Raw genomic sequence first — 15,857 nt, 5'->3', positions numbered from 1 at the left:
AGGATCACACAGCCAGTAAGTATCTGAGATGGAATTTGAACCCCAGCTTTTGTTCCTGATGTCAAGTCAAATTCTCTGTCCTTCACATTGGATAATCAGGTCCTTTGAATACACAACAGAATTTATGGGATCTAAGGGCAAAGACGCACTTTCTCTAAACCTGTTGCCTTTCTCTGTGACTGTGAGTAGGCCATTTTTATTCTTCATGTCCCCGTTTCCCTTCCTCACTAGAAAAGGTGATAATAATCTTTTTTTTCTTTTCTTTTCCTTTTTTTCCTTTCCTTTCCAATTTTAGGGCAATTGGGGTTAAGTGACTTGCTCAAGGTCACATGGCTAGTTTTTGTGTGTGTGTGTGTGTGTGTGTGTGTTATGTGTCTGAGGTCAGACTTAAACTCAGGTCCTCCTGACTCCAGGGCCTCTGCTCTATTCACTTTGACACCTAGCTGCCCCGGATAATACTCTCTTTAACCTTTCACCCTATCACCTATCTGCATATATACAGTATACCTCTTAAATTCAGATAGTAATTCTCTACTCTTTATCCATCCTGGGGCAGCTGGTGGCACAGTGTAGAGCTCTGGGCTTGGAATCAGGAAGACCTGGGTTCACTTTGGGCAAGTCACTTAACTACTGTTTGTCTCCATTTCTTTAGCTGTAATATAGAGATAATAATAATATTACCTACATGCCAGGATTTTTATGAGGACCAAATAAAATAATAATTGTAAAATTATTTTTAGTTGTAATAATTATAATTGTAAATTTATGATATTTGTATTATGAATTGTAAAAAGTGCTTAGCATGTAGTAGATACCATATAAATGCTTATTCCTTCCTCACCTTCCCCCTCTTCCCCCAGGCTTCTTGTGAGAATCAACTAAGATAATTTGTAAAAGCCTTAAAGGGCTATCTAAGTGCTCACTGCTGTTGTTATTGTTGTCATTATCTTTCTTCTAGGGTATTAACTTGTCTGGAGGTCAGCGGCAGCGAGTCAGCCTGGCCCGAGCTGTCTACAGTGATGCTGATGTCTTCCTCCTGGATGACCCACTCTCTGCTGTGGACTCCCATGTAGCCAAGCACATCTTTGATCATGTCATTGGGCCAGATGGGGTGCTAGGAGGCAAGGTAAGAGCTGGGGTGGGGGTTTGAAATGGCAAGATTTGAAGAGGGCCCATTTAAGGACTCTGTATATAAAGGCCCCTGACCACCCAGGTGAAATGTCTGTTTCCATACCCCTTCTCACATGTTTGCCCTGATATTGCCCCTATAGAGATTCATCAAGGAGCTCTGTGTGTGTGATCCTAGATCATAGACTCTTAACATTATAAAGGACCCCTGAGGCCTCTACTCCAACCTGACCACCACTTGAAGACCTCTAGTGATAGAGAACCATTATCTCTCAATTCAGACCATTCCCCTTGTGTTTTTGCCGTTCCATCATTTCATTCTGACTCTTCATGACTCCATTTTGGGGTTTTCTTGGCAAAGATACTGGAGTGGTTTGTCATTTCCTTCTCCAGCTCAGTTTCCAGATGAGGAAACTGAGGCAAATAGGGTTAAATGACTTACCCAGGGTCACACAGCTAGTAAGTGCCAAGATTGGACTGGAACTTAAGAAGATGAGTCTTTAACATTCAATGTGAAGGTATTTGTAGAACCTATATTTGATTACATGCCACTGTGGGGGGAGGAGGTGTAGGAGAGAGAGGAGGGGAAAATTTGAAACTTAAGAGATTATAGAACTGAATGTTGTAAACTAAAAGTAAATAAATTAATTTAAAAGAAAGAAGATGAGTCTTGCTGACTGGAGGCCCAGCATTTTATCCACTGAGCTTCCTAGCTGCCCTATTCTACTTACAGGCAACCCTAATTATTAGGGAACTTTTTCTAAAATTGAAATTATCTGCAACATCCATCTTTTTGTTTGTTTGTTTGTTACATTTAAATTTATTTATTTACTTTTAGTTTACATCATTCAGTTCCACAATATCTTGAGATACAAATTTTCTCCCCGTTCCTCCCTCCCCTCCCTGCCATGGTGGTGTGCAATCAAATATAGATTCTACAAATGCCTTCACATTAAACATTAGTCAAGTTGTAAAGAAAAACTCTACCCAATGGCATGAATAATGAGAAAGAAGGAATGAAACAAAACAAAACACAAAAGAGAGAGAGAGCAAGTAGTTTGCTTCAGTCTGCGTTCAGGCTGTAGTTCTTTCTCTGGATGTGGACAGTCCTTTCCATTATGAGTCCTTTGGAGTTGTCTAACCTTGCATTGCTGACAGGAGCCCAGTCTGTCAAAGTTAGTCATCACAGATACCATGTGTCTGTAATTGTGTACGAAGTTCTCCTGGTTCTGCTCTCCTCACTCAGCATCAGTGCAACATCTATCTTGTTGTATGTTTATTGCTGCTGCTGCTACTGATGATGATGATGATGATGTGAATGTGTTAGAAAACCTATAATGCCTCATCTTCCTTCCAGACAAGGGTCCTGGTGACACATGGTGTGAACTTCCTGTCCCAGGCTGACCTCATCATTGTTTTGGGTGATGGGCGAGTGTCCGAAGCTGGCTCCTTTTCTGCCTTGCTCCAGCAGGAGGGAGCTTTTGCTGAATTTCTTCGTAACTATGTTCCTGATGATGACAACTTTTGTGAAGAGGATAGTGCAACTGGTATCAGCCCATACCACTGCTCTTGGTCTTCAAATTCCCCTTTCCCTGGTGTCCCAAGGGCTCCTGTCTAATTTGCTCCTTATTGCATTCTCTTTCTCTTCCCTCTCACCGTGACTCTCCTTTCTTTCTCTCTTCCTGTCTCTCTTTATCTTTCTCTCTCTGTCACTGTCTCTTTTTCTCTTTCTGTCTCTCTCTCCCTGCACCCTTTCAATACACATGCACTCAGTGTCTGATGAGTACAGTGTCACAGAGGTCAAAGAAGGAGGGGTAACCAGGAGAGAGAAGGTAGGTGACAGTGTGAGATTATTCTGAGAACTGAAGGACGATGAGAACTGAGGAAAATGTACTTCTCCCATCCATTGGCTGTGTGACCTTATTCAAGTCACTTAACCTGTCTAAACCTCAGGTTCATCACTGGTCAATCAGTCAGTCAACAAGTATTAATCATTTACTATATGCCAGGCACTGTGCTAAGCAATGGGGTTTGGGCCAATTCTGGAGTTCCTTTGGAAAGGGTTCAGTGTGTGTGTGCAAGGGCTGACACAGCACTCATGGACCAACTTCTCCAGACCAACCTTCCTGACTACTCTTTCTCCTATTCCACCAAATGTACGTATCCCCCAAAGCTCTGTACTTGGATTTATATTCTCCTTTAAGCCCTCTTTCTTATCTCTTCTAAAGTCCCAGCTCTAAATCTCATCCTTCTATGTTTCTACTTATTGAGTAATAGGTCTCAGAGGACTTTGGTAGCAGCAGTTTCAGAGTAAGTCAGTGGGGACAGAATTACTCTATCAACATGTAATTTATTAAGCACCTACTTGATGCCAGTCATTGTACTTAGCCCTGAGGATGTAACTGTTATGAGTGAAATAATCCCTACATTTAAGGAGTTTGCATTTCAATGGAGGAAACAAGAGGTTCATATTTAAGTCTATAAAGAACAAATATAAAGATAATAAATACAAAGTAATTAAATACAAGCAATTTGGGGGGAAGGAGAGTATTAAGACCAGTGAGGAGGGGGAATCAGAAGCCAAATTACAAGGGGATGAAGGAATGGGGAGTGGAGAAGGTGGGGGCAGTAGATGCAATAAACCATCTTTTAAAAAAGAAAATTGACAGTGATGAAAAAGAGAAAGATGAGGGTGTTAGTTTAGCTTTAGGGAGAAAACTCAGGACCTTTTCTTTCCAATTTTCTCTCTTTATCTATTTTGTTTCCATCACACCCTGCTCCATCCCCATATATAGAGGTTATCAGGCTCAGCTTCCTTATCTGAGAGGTGATGGCTCTAGGAGGGGGCTACTTTTTTAGTTTTCAAATAGAAAAAGGGTATCTTCCTTGCTTTCCAGAAAGCTCATTTAGCTCACCCTGCCCCCCCCATCAAAATCACTCATTCAGAAGAAACCTTTCTATTTATGAAGAAACCTACCTGTCTATTCCAGTATGTATCACTATTCTTTATCTCAGCCTTATCCTAAAGATAACCTGGTATGTGGATAAGAGTAATGGCTTGGAATCCAAAGGGTTCACATCCTTCCTGTGTGGTCCTTAAGTAATCGAGCATGTATTAAATGTTCACTATATGTAAGACAGTGCTGAGTGTTGGGGATGCAGAAAAAAAGAAAAGGCAAAAACAGCCCCTAACCAAGGAACTTGAGTTCAGGTGGGGGAGGATTAACCTATACATAGATCAGTAAATATAAACACAGAGGAGGTGGAAGGTAGACTTGGAGGGGAAGGCACTGGCAGCTCAGGACAAGTCACAACCTCTCTGGGTCAGTTTCCTTATCAGGAGAATGATGGCACTGAACCGGCTAACCTCTCAGCTTCCTTCTACTTCTAAAGCTATGATCTGACCATCTTTCCTGTTGTCTAACCTACATTTCTCTTGCTGTAGTTTTAACCCACTGATTCTAGTTTTCTCTTTATGGACCTAGTTCTTCCCACCTCCCCCAGCTTCCTCTCACCAGCTTTTATTCTCCTCCTTGCTGGGAAAGGTAGTGTTTTGAGGTCAGGTTAGTCATGGTATTTAAGCATTCTCCTCTCTCTTTGTCCCTCCCTCCCCACTGCAGTCTTGGCGGATGAGGAGATTCTGCTGATGGAGGACACGCTCAGTAATCACACAGATCTTACCGATAATGAGCCGATTACTAATGAGGTCCGAAAACAATTCATGAGGTGAGTGAAAGGTAGCTCCTTCCTGATTCTCTGAAGCAAGCAGACTCTGACCTCCCATGCACTTCTCCCTGGGCACAGCAGAATCAAGTGGCCAACTTGCAGCACAAAGAGGGTCTCCCTGTGATCCAGTGGGGGTGTGGAGGAAGAATGTGGATGCTGGGAAGTTCTCTGACATCTGTTCCCCCAGGATCCATGTTGCATAGTGGCCTCCTCTCTGGTTCTGTATGCCTCTGAGCTCCTTAGGGAGTCCCAGCTTTATTAGGTTAGGGATGAGGTGGGGGAAGGCAAAATATCTTCTCTGGGGACTGACAAGGGTTGTTCCCTTGCCCCTTTTCCTAGCCCAACTCATAGACTGTTATCCCTAGGGAGCTGAGTGTGATCTCCTCAGAAGGGGAGGGTCCTGGTCGACCTTCCACTAGGAAACGCCTGGGGACTGTGGAGAAGAAGGCCTTGGAGTCCAAACATGGAGAGCTGATCCAGGCAGAGACAGCAGAGACAGGCAGTGTGAGTGGGAACTGGGGGAGGGAAGCAAGGATAGAAGAAGGGTGTTTGGGTCAGGGGGAGGACCACTGTGGTAGATTTTAGAATTGGAGAGAAGCCGGGGCTGGGAAGGGTTGGGCCAAAATACAGAGCCTTGGGCAAGGTTGTCCTGGGATATTAGAGAATGGTAGAAAAGAGACCCTGGTCTCAGTGTCATGTGGGGGTGGGAGTGGGAATGGAAAGGGGAAATTTAAACTCCCAGGAGTTTAAATTAAACTCCATTGCCCACTTCTCATCTCTCTGGGTCAGATGGCTCTGGATTTTGGTAGATATCAGCCTTCCTCCCTCTACAGGTGAAGCTAAGTGTGTTCTGGGACTATGCCAAAGCCGTGGGGCTCTGCACCTCTGTGACCGTCTGCTTTCTATACTCATGCCAAAGTGCTGCCGCCATTGGGGCCAATATATGGCTTAGTGACTGGACTAATGAGCCTGTAATTAATGGCACACAGAGCAATACAAGCCTACGCCTGGGCGTGTATGCAGCACTGGGACTGTTGCAAGGTAAAGAGACAGATCTTCAGTACCCTCTTAGGAGGGGAGGGAATCACTCACTGGGGCTGTTGCCCCTAGAGTGGAGGGGTCAAAGGGAGGAACAGAGGAGCCATCCTGTTCCTCCTTCTTTCTCAAAGCCAATTTAATTCAACAAATGTTTAACTTGGTACAGGGCTTCTTAACCTGGGGTCTGGATATTTTTTTAAGTCTGTATTTTGATAACTTATTTCCATATAATTGACCTCCTTTGTAATGCGATATATTTTATTTTGTGCCCTTAAAAATCACTGTTCTGAGAAGCAGGGCATAGGTTTCACCAGACTGCCAACAAGGTCCACAGAAAAAGATTAACCCCTGAGTCTTAGCTCACATAACACTGTCCTGGGTGCTAGATAGGAATCGAAGCCTTCTTCTTGGTACCCCACTTCTAATGGATGCCCCCCTCTCTGTCTCCTTGCCAGGCCTCCTTGTGATGATGTCATCTTTCACACTGGCCATAGGAAGCATCCAGGCGGCCCGGATACTCCATAACAACCTACTAGCCAACAAGATGCGTTCACCCCAGTCCTTCTATGACACGACCCCCTTGGGGCGCATCCTTAATCGGTTCTCCAAGGACATTTATGTTATTGACGAGGTCATCCCCTCCAGCATTGTCATGCTGCTTGCCACCTTTTTCAATTCAGCATCCACACTTGTGGTCATCATGTCTACCACTCCACTTTTTGCCGTGGTTATCTTACCCCTTGCTGGGCTGTACATATTTGTACAGGTATCTAGAGCTGAAGAGGGGAAGGAGAAGAGGTACTGGGGTGAGAATTGCCTTAGAGGAATGAGGGCGTAGGAGACTGGGAAAGAAGGAAGACTATGGGGGGCATGTTGGAATTCTATATGGAGGTTTTATTAGAGGCCTGATGAGGCTTCTGGACTGGTATGTGTGTCCAGAGGGTGGGGAAGGAGTGACCTTCTGTTGCTGTCAACATTAATATTCAGCCTTTCAAAAATGACCACCACCAGAATGACTGTGAATCTGGGGCCCCCAGGGGGGGTGGGGTACAGCCAGAGACCCGCATGGGACATTGGGAGGCATGGAGGGGGATGATTCAGAGGGGTTTTCAGAGTACTCTGTTGCCTCTGCTTCTAATGTCTTTCTCCACCCTGGTCAGAGGTTCTATGCAGCCACTTCAAGGCAACTGAAGCGCCTGGAATCAGTCAGCCGATCACCCATCTATTCTCACTTCTCGGAGACTGTGACAGGCACCTCTGTCATCCGCGCCTACAGACGTAGTCATGACTTCATAGCCATCAGTGATACTAAGGTGGATGCCAATCAGAAGAGCTGCTACCCTAACATCATTTCTAACCGGTCAGAAGCTCTTTGAGCCCACCTTACTCCTACCCTCGATCTGGCCCGTTCTCTGATACCCCCTCCCCTCTGAGGTCCTCGCCACTAAACCCCATCACTTCTGAATCCCTGGACCATATCTGACCATCTCTCACTTCTAGCTCCGTCCTGATCTTTGACCTTTCTATTTATGAATCCCTCCCTAGGTGGCTGGGGATCCGTGTGGAGTTTGTGGGAAACTGTGTCGTGCTTTTTGCTGCACTTTTTGCTGTGATCAGCAGAAAGAGCCTGAATCCAGGATTAGTTGGCCTCTCAGTATCCTATGCACTACAGGTGGGAGCCCTCTCTAATCCCATGGAGCTGTGGCGGGGGGGCACTAAGTCAGAGAACTAGGAACACTATATATCTCCCATGCATACATATTGCCACATGTGCCATGGGTCCCAGCCTCCCCACATGAACAGAACAACATGCTGGCACATACATACTAGAACTCAAAGTTCATACATGTGGATGGACATGCCTGCCTGTAATTGTGCAGGTACGGATTGCTTTATATAACAGATGTGCCATGGAAAAGTTGAAGGCAAAGGAAGTTTTTATAAAGTGGATATTTTAAATGAGTGACATACTTTTTCTTTTGAGAAGTCTTATTGTGAATTCTCTGGTAAAAATAAAAATTTTAGGTTAATTGATCTATGCCCAATCCAGGGACTTTTTATTTGCTTAAATCAGAGCATGTCTGTATTTAGAGTTGTGCATTAGTCGCCAAATTTGCACAGAAAGACATATACATTTACTTCTAGGTGCCTTTGTTATTTCTGGGAATTTGAAACCTGGGAAGGGGATTGGGATGTTTTTAAAGTCTGTTCTTCCACCCTACTTCCTCTGTCTCTTAGGTTACGATGGCTCTTAACTGGATGGTCCGGATGGCATCAGACCTGGAAAACAACATCGTGGCTGTGGAGAGAGTTAGAGAGTACTCAGAGACTAAGACTGAGGTGGGGGCATGCTGCAGATCTGGGGTCAGGAAAGGGGATAGGGGGTGGGTTTGATCAGGTTGTAGGGAGGGGCTCTGAGGCAGGTGAGGCAATGTTTGAGTTCTGGAACATCTCCTACTTCTCTATCTTAGCTTCACTATGTCTAAGACTCTGTGCTGTATGTCATGGGGTTAAATGACATGGTCCTTCTCCTTCAGGGAGATTATGGTGTCCTTTGAGTGACGATACAACAAGTGTAATACGCTATACTACAAAGTAGAATGAGCCAAGTGCTGACTAAATGATGCAGTCCCATAGTAGTTAAAAGCAGAGAAGGTTCACTTCTGACTGGGGTGATCCCTGAAGGCATCCTTGAGTAGATAGAGTTTTAGATGGGTTTTGAAGGATGAAATTTCAGTAGACAAAGGTAGAAGGAAGAAGGCATTAGTAGGAGAGGAAACAGGAAGGGAGATGGGAAAGTCGCCCAAAAGCAGTAGAAATGAAAAGGAAAGGATGAAGAGGGTAGACATGGTGAAGGACAGAAGGCTTAGGTGTGGAAAAGAGGTAGGGAGAAAAATCGGAAGTTATTTAGAGGTTTTGCATCTGGGAGAGTAAGGTGGTGGCAGTAACAGTCATAGAAGTATGACTTTTTGAATACAGCTTTTATTTTTCCAGAAGTAGTCAAACCAGAGTAGAGTATATAACATTACTTACTTTCTAATATTGGAACACCATACTTCTATGAAGGTGTCCCTTAAAGGTGTGGATATTTTTTTAGCAGTTGAATGAGCCAAGTTGGATAAGCTATTGAAGTTGGTAAGACAAAATGTAGTAGGGTTTCCTATAAAAACTTTCCTTTACATTAAAAAAAATTAATTTCACAAGTAGAGGGTGGAGGAGAGATAGCTTGGCCTCTGGTTCACAAGATAAAGATCTGGTAGTTTTTGTTAAGGACAAGCTTAGTTTGCTAAAGACCGAATTCCTCTGGCACTGAGACATTGTCTTATCTAAACTTTATATCTTCTGTGCATAGTAAAGGACTCTGTACACAGCAAACATGATATAAATATTTGTTGAATTGTAGTGTCCTAATGAGCCAACAATGTGAGACAGCCACAATGTTGTACCAAGGATAGCAACTTAGTTTTATTGATCTTTTTATTAAATGAATGAATGCTAAATAAGTAATTGAATGAATGTATGAGCAAATAAATGAATGTAACTGCTAAAAATAATCCACACCTTTAAGGGACACCTTCATAGAAGTATGGTGTTCCAATATCAGGAAGTAAGTAATGTTATACTCCACTCTGGTTTGACCACTTCTAGAAAAATAAAAGCTGTATTCAAATATTTGAAGGACTTCTGCGGAAGAAAGAGACAGTACATTTTGTTCTTTGTAGTTAGGAGGGCACAAAGATGGAACAAATTATGGGGAAGCAAAGTTCAGTTCAACTAAAGAACTCTCTAATAATTGGAACTGTTCAGTGATAGAAAAAGTTTAAGGAACTGAGCTCCCTCTAACTGGGAGAAATCAATTAGGAAGGAGCTGGGTGACCACCTGTCAGGGATGAAGCAGAAGAAATATCTTTAAAAGGTGAGAGGTTGGACATAATGACCACTGACATCCTTTCTAACTATGATATTCTATGGAAGAGAGCACTGAAGAGAGAAGGTAGAAAGAGAAGAAGAGATAACCAAGATTAAGAGGCAGAAAGAGAAGTCAGGGAAGGAGAAAAAGATCAGAGAGGGAGGATGAGAACCAGGAAAGTATGATGCCATGGGAGCCAAAGCTGGAAAGTTTCAGAAAGGAAAGAGTAGTTATTCAGTGGTGCCAAACACTGTAGAGAATTCAGTGAAGATGAAGCCTGAGAAGAGGGTGTTGGATTTTGGTGACCCTTAAGAAAGCAATCCATCAAGTGGCTAGGTGGCACAGTGAATAAAGCACCGGTCCTAGAGTCAGGAGGACCTGAGTTCAAATCTGGCCTCAGACACTTAACACAAAAACTAGCTGTGTGACTTTGGGCAACTCACTTAATCCCAATTGCCCTCCAAAAAAACAAAAAAATAAATAAATAAAAAAGCGATCCATCCTTTATGCAGCTACTAAATTAGTATTCCTAAGACATTTGTGATCATGTCATTCCTTTATTCAAAAATCAATGGCTCCATTTTGCATCCTGAATAAAATACAATCTCATAAGTTGGGACCTGAAGTCCTATACTACCATCTGACTCCCACCTACCTTTACAGACTTATTTGATATTTTTGACCTTCGAATTCTTTTTATTCCAGTCAATCTATGGTTCCCTGAACCAGGTGTTCCATAATTCTGTCTTTACTAGGCTGTCTTCTTTGAATCTCAGAATCCCTAATTTCTCTCAAAGCTCAGCTCAGGCAACACCTGCTACATGAAGTCTCTCCTGCTTCCCGCACATTCCTCCGTCATTTAGTACTTTCTTATTCCTGAAATTGCCATAAATACACTTACTGGTGTTATTATTGGTCTTTCAGTAGGATATAAGCTCCTCAAAGGTAGGAACTTGCCTTTATATCCCCCTTCTCTAGGGCCTTGTACCCAGAAGATATTCTATAAATGTTGAAATTAAACTTTGAAAGACTTAAGAACTCTAAATAATTCAGTGTCCAACTGTGATTCTAGAGGCCTGATGATGTCACATGCTACCCACCTCTTGACTAAGAGAGGCGATGGGACTCACAATGTAGAATGATACATACCCTTTTTGAACATAGCCAGTGTGGGAATTTGTCTTCCTTGACTACGTATATTTGTTACAAAGACTTTGGGGTTTCTTTTTTCTTTTTCCAGTGACAGGCTGGGGGGTCAAGGTGGCATGAAGAGGGGATAGGAATAGGTTAACAAAAAAATTAAAAAAAAAAAGTACCATCAAGATGTTTTTAAAAACAATGCAGGGAAGAGCATAGAAGGAAGGCCAAAAAGAAGCACAGACAAGTAGGGTAACTTTGAAAGCTACAGATTGAACTTATGTACATAAAAAGAAAAGAAAGTATTCAAAACAGAAACCTGCAATTTCTTGTAGAATCTTTTTCTCTCTTACTATATTTATGGAAATAACCAATTTATTTGGTGTTTAAGTTCAGAATTTTTTTTAAATAGAAAAGAAATGAAAGAAGGGTCTGTTTTTGAATCATTTTCTGTCGTGTCCAACTCTCTATGACCCCATTGGGGCTTTCTTGGCAAAGATATTAGAGTGATTGGCCATTTCCTTCTTCATTTTGCAAAAGAGGAAACTGAGACAAACAGGGTTAAGTGACTTGCCTAGGGTCACACAGCTAGTAAGTATCTGAGGCTGGATTTGAACTCAGGAAGGTAAGTCTTCCTGACTTCAGGCCTGCACTCTATGCCACCCAACTGCCCAAAGAAAGAGGGGGTAGAGAGTAGATTAAATTCCCAGGGCAGAGAAGAAGTTATAAGAGCCCGGTTAAGGTCTTAGCCTTGGCATGGGAGGGGGGGAGAATCACTTTGTTCTCTGAGACAAGGATAAAAAGAACTGGTGTGGTAGTGAGAAGGGTGTGGTGATGACTGGAAAGATGAAGGAGGCAAGGAATAGCGCTTATATAGGACCTATCATAGACCAGACGTTGTGCTAAGCACTTTCCGGATATCTCATTTGACCTACACAACAGCCCTAAGAAGTAGGTGCTATTATTAGCCTCATTTTCTAGTTGAGGAAACTGAGGCAAACAGAGGTAAAGTGACTGACCCAGGGTCACACAACTAGTAAGCGCCCAAGGCTAGATTTGAATTTATGTTTTCCTGACTTCAGACCAGCTACTCCATCCACTGTGCCCCCTAGCTGTCTAGAATATCAAACAGCCTGCACTGCATGTTCTCTGTGTCTTCCAGAAAGTAGAGTCATCTGGGAGGGTTTGGAGCAGCTGTTGGGGAGAACGGGGATAGCGACTTACTTAATAAAAGATGTAGAAATGAATTCCCAAGAAGCACCAAGGGCCCAGTTCAGATTGGAGAGTATGAATTTATATCAGGCTCAGTCAGCATGTTTTTGTAATTTCCCCTAGCAATACTCCACAGTCTGTGTCGTTCAGCAGGGCTGTGAGATGTTTAGGTATGTTAAGTCCAGCGGTAGAGCGAGGGAATAAGAAATTCTAGCATATTTGAGTTGTATTAAAATTGCTGACTGTAAGGCATCCAGGCTGAACAGGGAGAGGAGAGAGAAGAAAGTCAGGCAAACTAGAAAGCAGCTGATGCCTTGGGGGAATAGAGAGGAGTTGAGGGATCCCCGGACCAGAATGCTTGCCACGGTCATTGCTGTCTCTCCTTCTCCCCATCTCTCCTCCCAGGCCCCCTGGGTGATCGAGGGCAGCCGCCCACCCCCTGACTGGCCCCATCAAGGAGAGGTGGAGTTTGTGAACTATTCTGTACGTTATCGGGAAGGCTTGGAGCTGGTGCTGAAGAATTTGAGTCTGCTAGTGAAGGGTGGAGAAAAGGTACATAAAACCCCTGGGCCTAGTACGCTGCTATTCAGAGTTGCATGCAGGGGATATGTAACAGGGCTTACATAACACAGCTCTTAAAGAGGGGGATGCCGGTAGACTCACTGCCCCCATCCCTGATCCTTTCTCTCTATTTCTTCTGGTGCTCTAAGGTTCGAGGAGTTCAGGACTCCAAGGTGTCTGCAGCACTCTCCCTACCCTTTCCCCAGCACAGCATTGCTCTTTCACCATTCCATGTTTCCTTCCCACTGTCACCCAGGTTGGAATTGTGGGCCGAACTGGGGCTGGCAAATCATCCATGACCCTTTGCCTGTTTCGTATCCTGGAGGCAGCTCAGGGAGAGATCCACATCGATGGAGTCAACATTGCATCCATTGGCCTCCATGACCTACGCTCCATGCTGACCATTATTCCCCAGGTACAAGGCATTCTTCACAGCTGGGATCATGGTCTTTTACTTGCCATAGGACTGGATAAACTATCCTCTCAGCAGCCATGGGGAACCAATGCCAACCCATGGTCATAGATTTAGAGATAGGAGGGGTCTTAGAGGCCATCGGTTTCAAACCCCTTCTTTTACAGATGAGGAAACAGAAGTTATATGACTTATCCAAGGTCTCACAGCTAGTAAATGGCAGAATTGGGCTTCAAACCCAGGTCCTTTCCAAAATCCAGCATATATTCCACTGTACCATGCTGAGCCTAGCCTCTATAAACCTAGGGAACTGACCAGAGTCTAGGGGCCTGACCATATCTCCTCTAGCCTGGGAGCTCTGACTCTCAGACTTTACTGTGTGTTGAACAGGCTGTGTGGCTCCTTATGAAGGGTATGAAGCAGTAGGAAATTACAGAAGGAAAAGCCTGGAGAACAACAGGGTCTGTTGATTTGAATAGTAGATAGAGCCCTGGGTCCTGCATGCTCCCCTGGAAGAGGCCTGTGGGTCACTCTACTTGCCTTTGTCTCTCTGCCAGTCACTCTGCATCTCTCAGTCTTGCAGAGTGGACATCTGTGTGACTTTTTTCTCCTCCTGGCTTTCCTGGGATTTGTTTTCTGCCGACTGGACATTTTGGAGTCAGATTAGGCTGTTCGTGGTTCCTGGTTAACAAGAAGACTTTGTGATTGGCAAAGGATGTTCGAGTTGGGGTTTATCGCAGCTGTGCAGGGCGTGGGGGGCCAGGATTCACTGGGAGATTTTCTATTGGGCTCGCTGCTTTTTCAGTTCCCAGGGATGAAATTGCTCTGATCTCATTTACTCTCTCTTCAGCCCCTGTTTTGGGCTCAGTGGGTCCCCAGACCTATACGTGATTCATAGAAGGGGCATAGTGTAATGAATAAAGTATTAAACATGGAGTCAGAAAGACCTGGGTTCAAGTCTTGCCTTGGTTACTTATTAACTGTGTGTCTCTAGGCAAGTCACTGTCTGTCTCAGTTTCCTCATCAGTAAAACAGAGATAATAATAGCTTTTGAGACGTTGTGAGGATCATGAGATAAAATTTGTAAAGGGCTTAGCAAAGTGAATAGGCAGGTAATAATAATAAATAGTAGGGCAGCTAGGTGGCACAGTAGATAGAACACCAGGCTAGAGTCAGGAAAACTCATCTTCCCAAATTCAAATCCAGCTTCAGGTACTTACTAGCTGTGTGACCTTAGGCAAGTCACTTAATCCTGTTTGCCTCAGTTTCCTCATCTGTAAAATGAGCTGGAAAAATGGCAAATCATTATGTTTGCCAAGAAAACTCCGAATGGGGTCATGAAGAGTCAGATGCGACTTAGCAACAATAAAAAATAATAACAATAAGTTTAATTAATTATAATTAGCTTAATAAATCAAATAAGCAAAAGAATCAAATAATTCGTTTAACTTCTTTGAGGCTTTGTTTCCTTGTCTGTAAAATAGGGATGATGATAATAGTATCTACCTAACAATTAATTGTAATGATCAGTTGACAATAATGTATTTTAAATTCTTTGCAAGCCTTAAAGTGACCTATTATTGTCCCTCACTGATGTTCCTTTGTCTCCCTAGGACCCAGTCCTGTTCTCAGGGACACTCAGAATGAACCTGGATCCTTTTGGCAAATATTCTGATGAGGAAATGTGGCAAGCCTTGGAACTCTCCAGCCTGCACAAGTTTGTGAGGTCACAGCCACAGGGCCTTGATTTTGAATGCTCTGAGGGAGGAGAGAACCTTAGGTAAGAAAGCTGGGAACTCTAGAACAAATAGTCCAGAACCCAAGCCCTTGAGCAGCTCTGAAATAGAACCTCCCCATCCCCCCCCCCCGACTGAGGCTGAGGCTGGCATAGCTGTTTACCCCAGTATGATCAGGTGATTGCTTGAGTCCTCCCTGTGCCCATCTATTCCTCAGCAGCAGGGAAGGGACCATGTCTGACCAAGGCTGTTTGGGAGTTTTTGACCTTTTAACTTGGTGGTCCCGGGTTTTGAGCAATGCCTAGAGGTATGCTTGACTTGCACTAGGGTCTCAGCTGAAATTCCTTGGACTGGTAAGAAGATAAGTTCTGTTAGGAGGAAACACTTCCTCAAGACCAGGGCATGACCCCAAGGGATTGGTCACACCTGAAGGCTTTTAGGAATGTGTACATATCTGAGCATACTAATGGAATAGTGTGTGGATTGGTCATTAGGAAGACCTACTTCTGTACTTACTATCTTTGTTAACACTGGCATGTCAGATCAGTTATTTTTTGGTTGTTTATTTGTTTTAGTTATGCCTGACTCTCCATGACCCCATTTGGGGTTTTCTTGGCAAAGATACTGGCATGATTTGCCATTTCCTTCTCCAGATCGTTTTATAGATGAGGAAACTGAGGCAGACAGGGTTAAGTGACTTGCCCAGGGTGACACAGCCTGTCTGAGGACAGATTTGAACTCGGATCTTCCTGACTCCAGGCTTGGTGCTCTATCAGCTGTGCCACCTAGCTGTCCACCCCCATAATATCAGTTATTCCTATTAATTATTAATTTACACAGGAATCAAAGTCTGACCAGGAAGCTTGTGGCTGGATTAGAAAACCACTTGGGACTTCTCAAAGTCACAGTACAAAAAGCTCCATACCTGGGGCCAGCAGAGGTGTAGGTTCAAATCCTGCTTCCCTTACTTTTCAGCTGTCTGACACATGCACAACTC

General features: G+C 43.7%; 2 protein-coding genes across 2 annotated transcripts in view; one reads left to right on the top strand and one right to left on the bottom strand.

Moving 5' to 3' along the window:
• Positions 1-15,857, bottom strand: part of MRPL27 (mitochondrial ribosomal protein L27) — a 477,291-nt gene that overhangs the window by 403,047 nt on the left and 58,387 nt on the right. The window lies entirely within an intron of this gene.
• The window catches only part of ABCC3 (ATP binding cassette subfamily C member 3), a 73,232-nt gene that overhangs the window by 49,431 nt on the left and 7,944 nt on the right, over positions 1-15,857 (top strand). The window contains exons 18-29 of the mRNA XM_069067533.1: positions 959-1,126; positions 2,486-2,675; positions 4,749-4,854; positions 5,220-5,358; positions 5,688-5,895; positions 6,348-6,658; positions 7,053-7,252; positions 7,438-7,564; positions 8,131-8,232; positions 12,557-12,703; positions 12,969-13,127; positions 14,738-14,904. Of these exons, the coding sequence (XP_068923634.1) occupies positions 959-1,126; positions 2,486-2,675; positions 4,749-4,854; positions 5,220-5,358; positions 5,688-5,895; positions 6,348-6,658; positions 7,053-7,252; positions 7,438-7,564; positions 8,131-8,232; positions 12,557-12,703; positions 12,969-13,127; positions 14,738-14,904 (2,024 nt within the window). The remainder of the gene's footprint in view (positions 1-958; positions 1,127-2,485; positions 2,676-4,748; positions 4,855-5,219; positions 5,359-5,687; positions 5,896-6,347; positions 6,659-7,052; positions 7,253-7,437; positions 7,565-8,130; positions 8,233-12,556; positions 12,704-12,968; positions 13,128-14,737; positions 14,905-15,857) is intronic.

This window comes from Petaurus breviceps, unplaced genomic scaffold (genome assembly GCF_028583685.1).
Source record: "Petaurus breviceps papuanus isolate PSGF00001 unplaced genomic scaffold, PetGlider_PUasm1.0 90750, whole genome shotgun sequence".
Lineage (NCBI taxonomy): Eukaryota > Metazoa > Chordata > Mammalia > Diprotodontia > Petauridae > Petaurus > Petaurus breviceps.
Note: the sequence above shows the minus strand (reverse complement) of the source record. Positions and strands in the feature narration are given on the sequence as shown.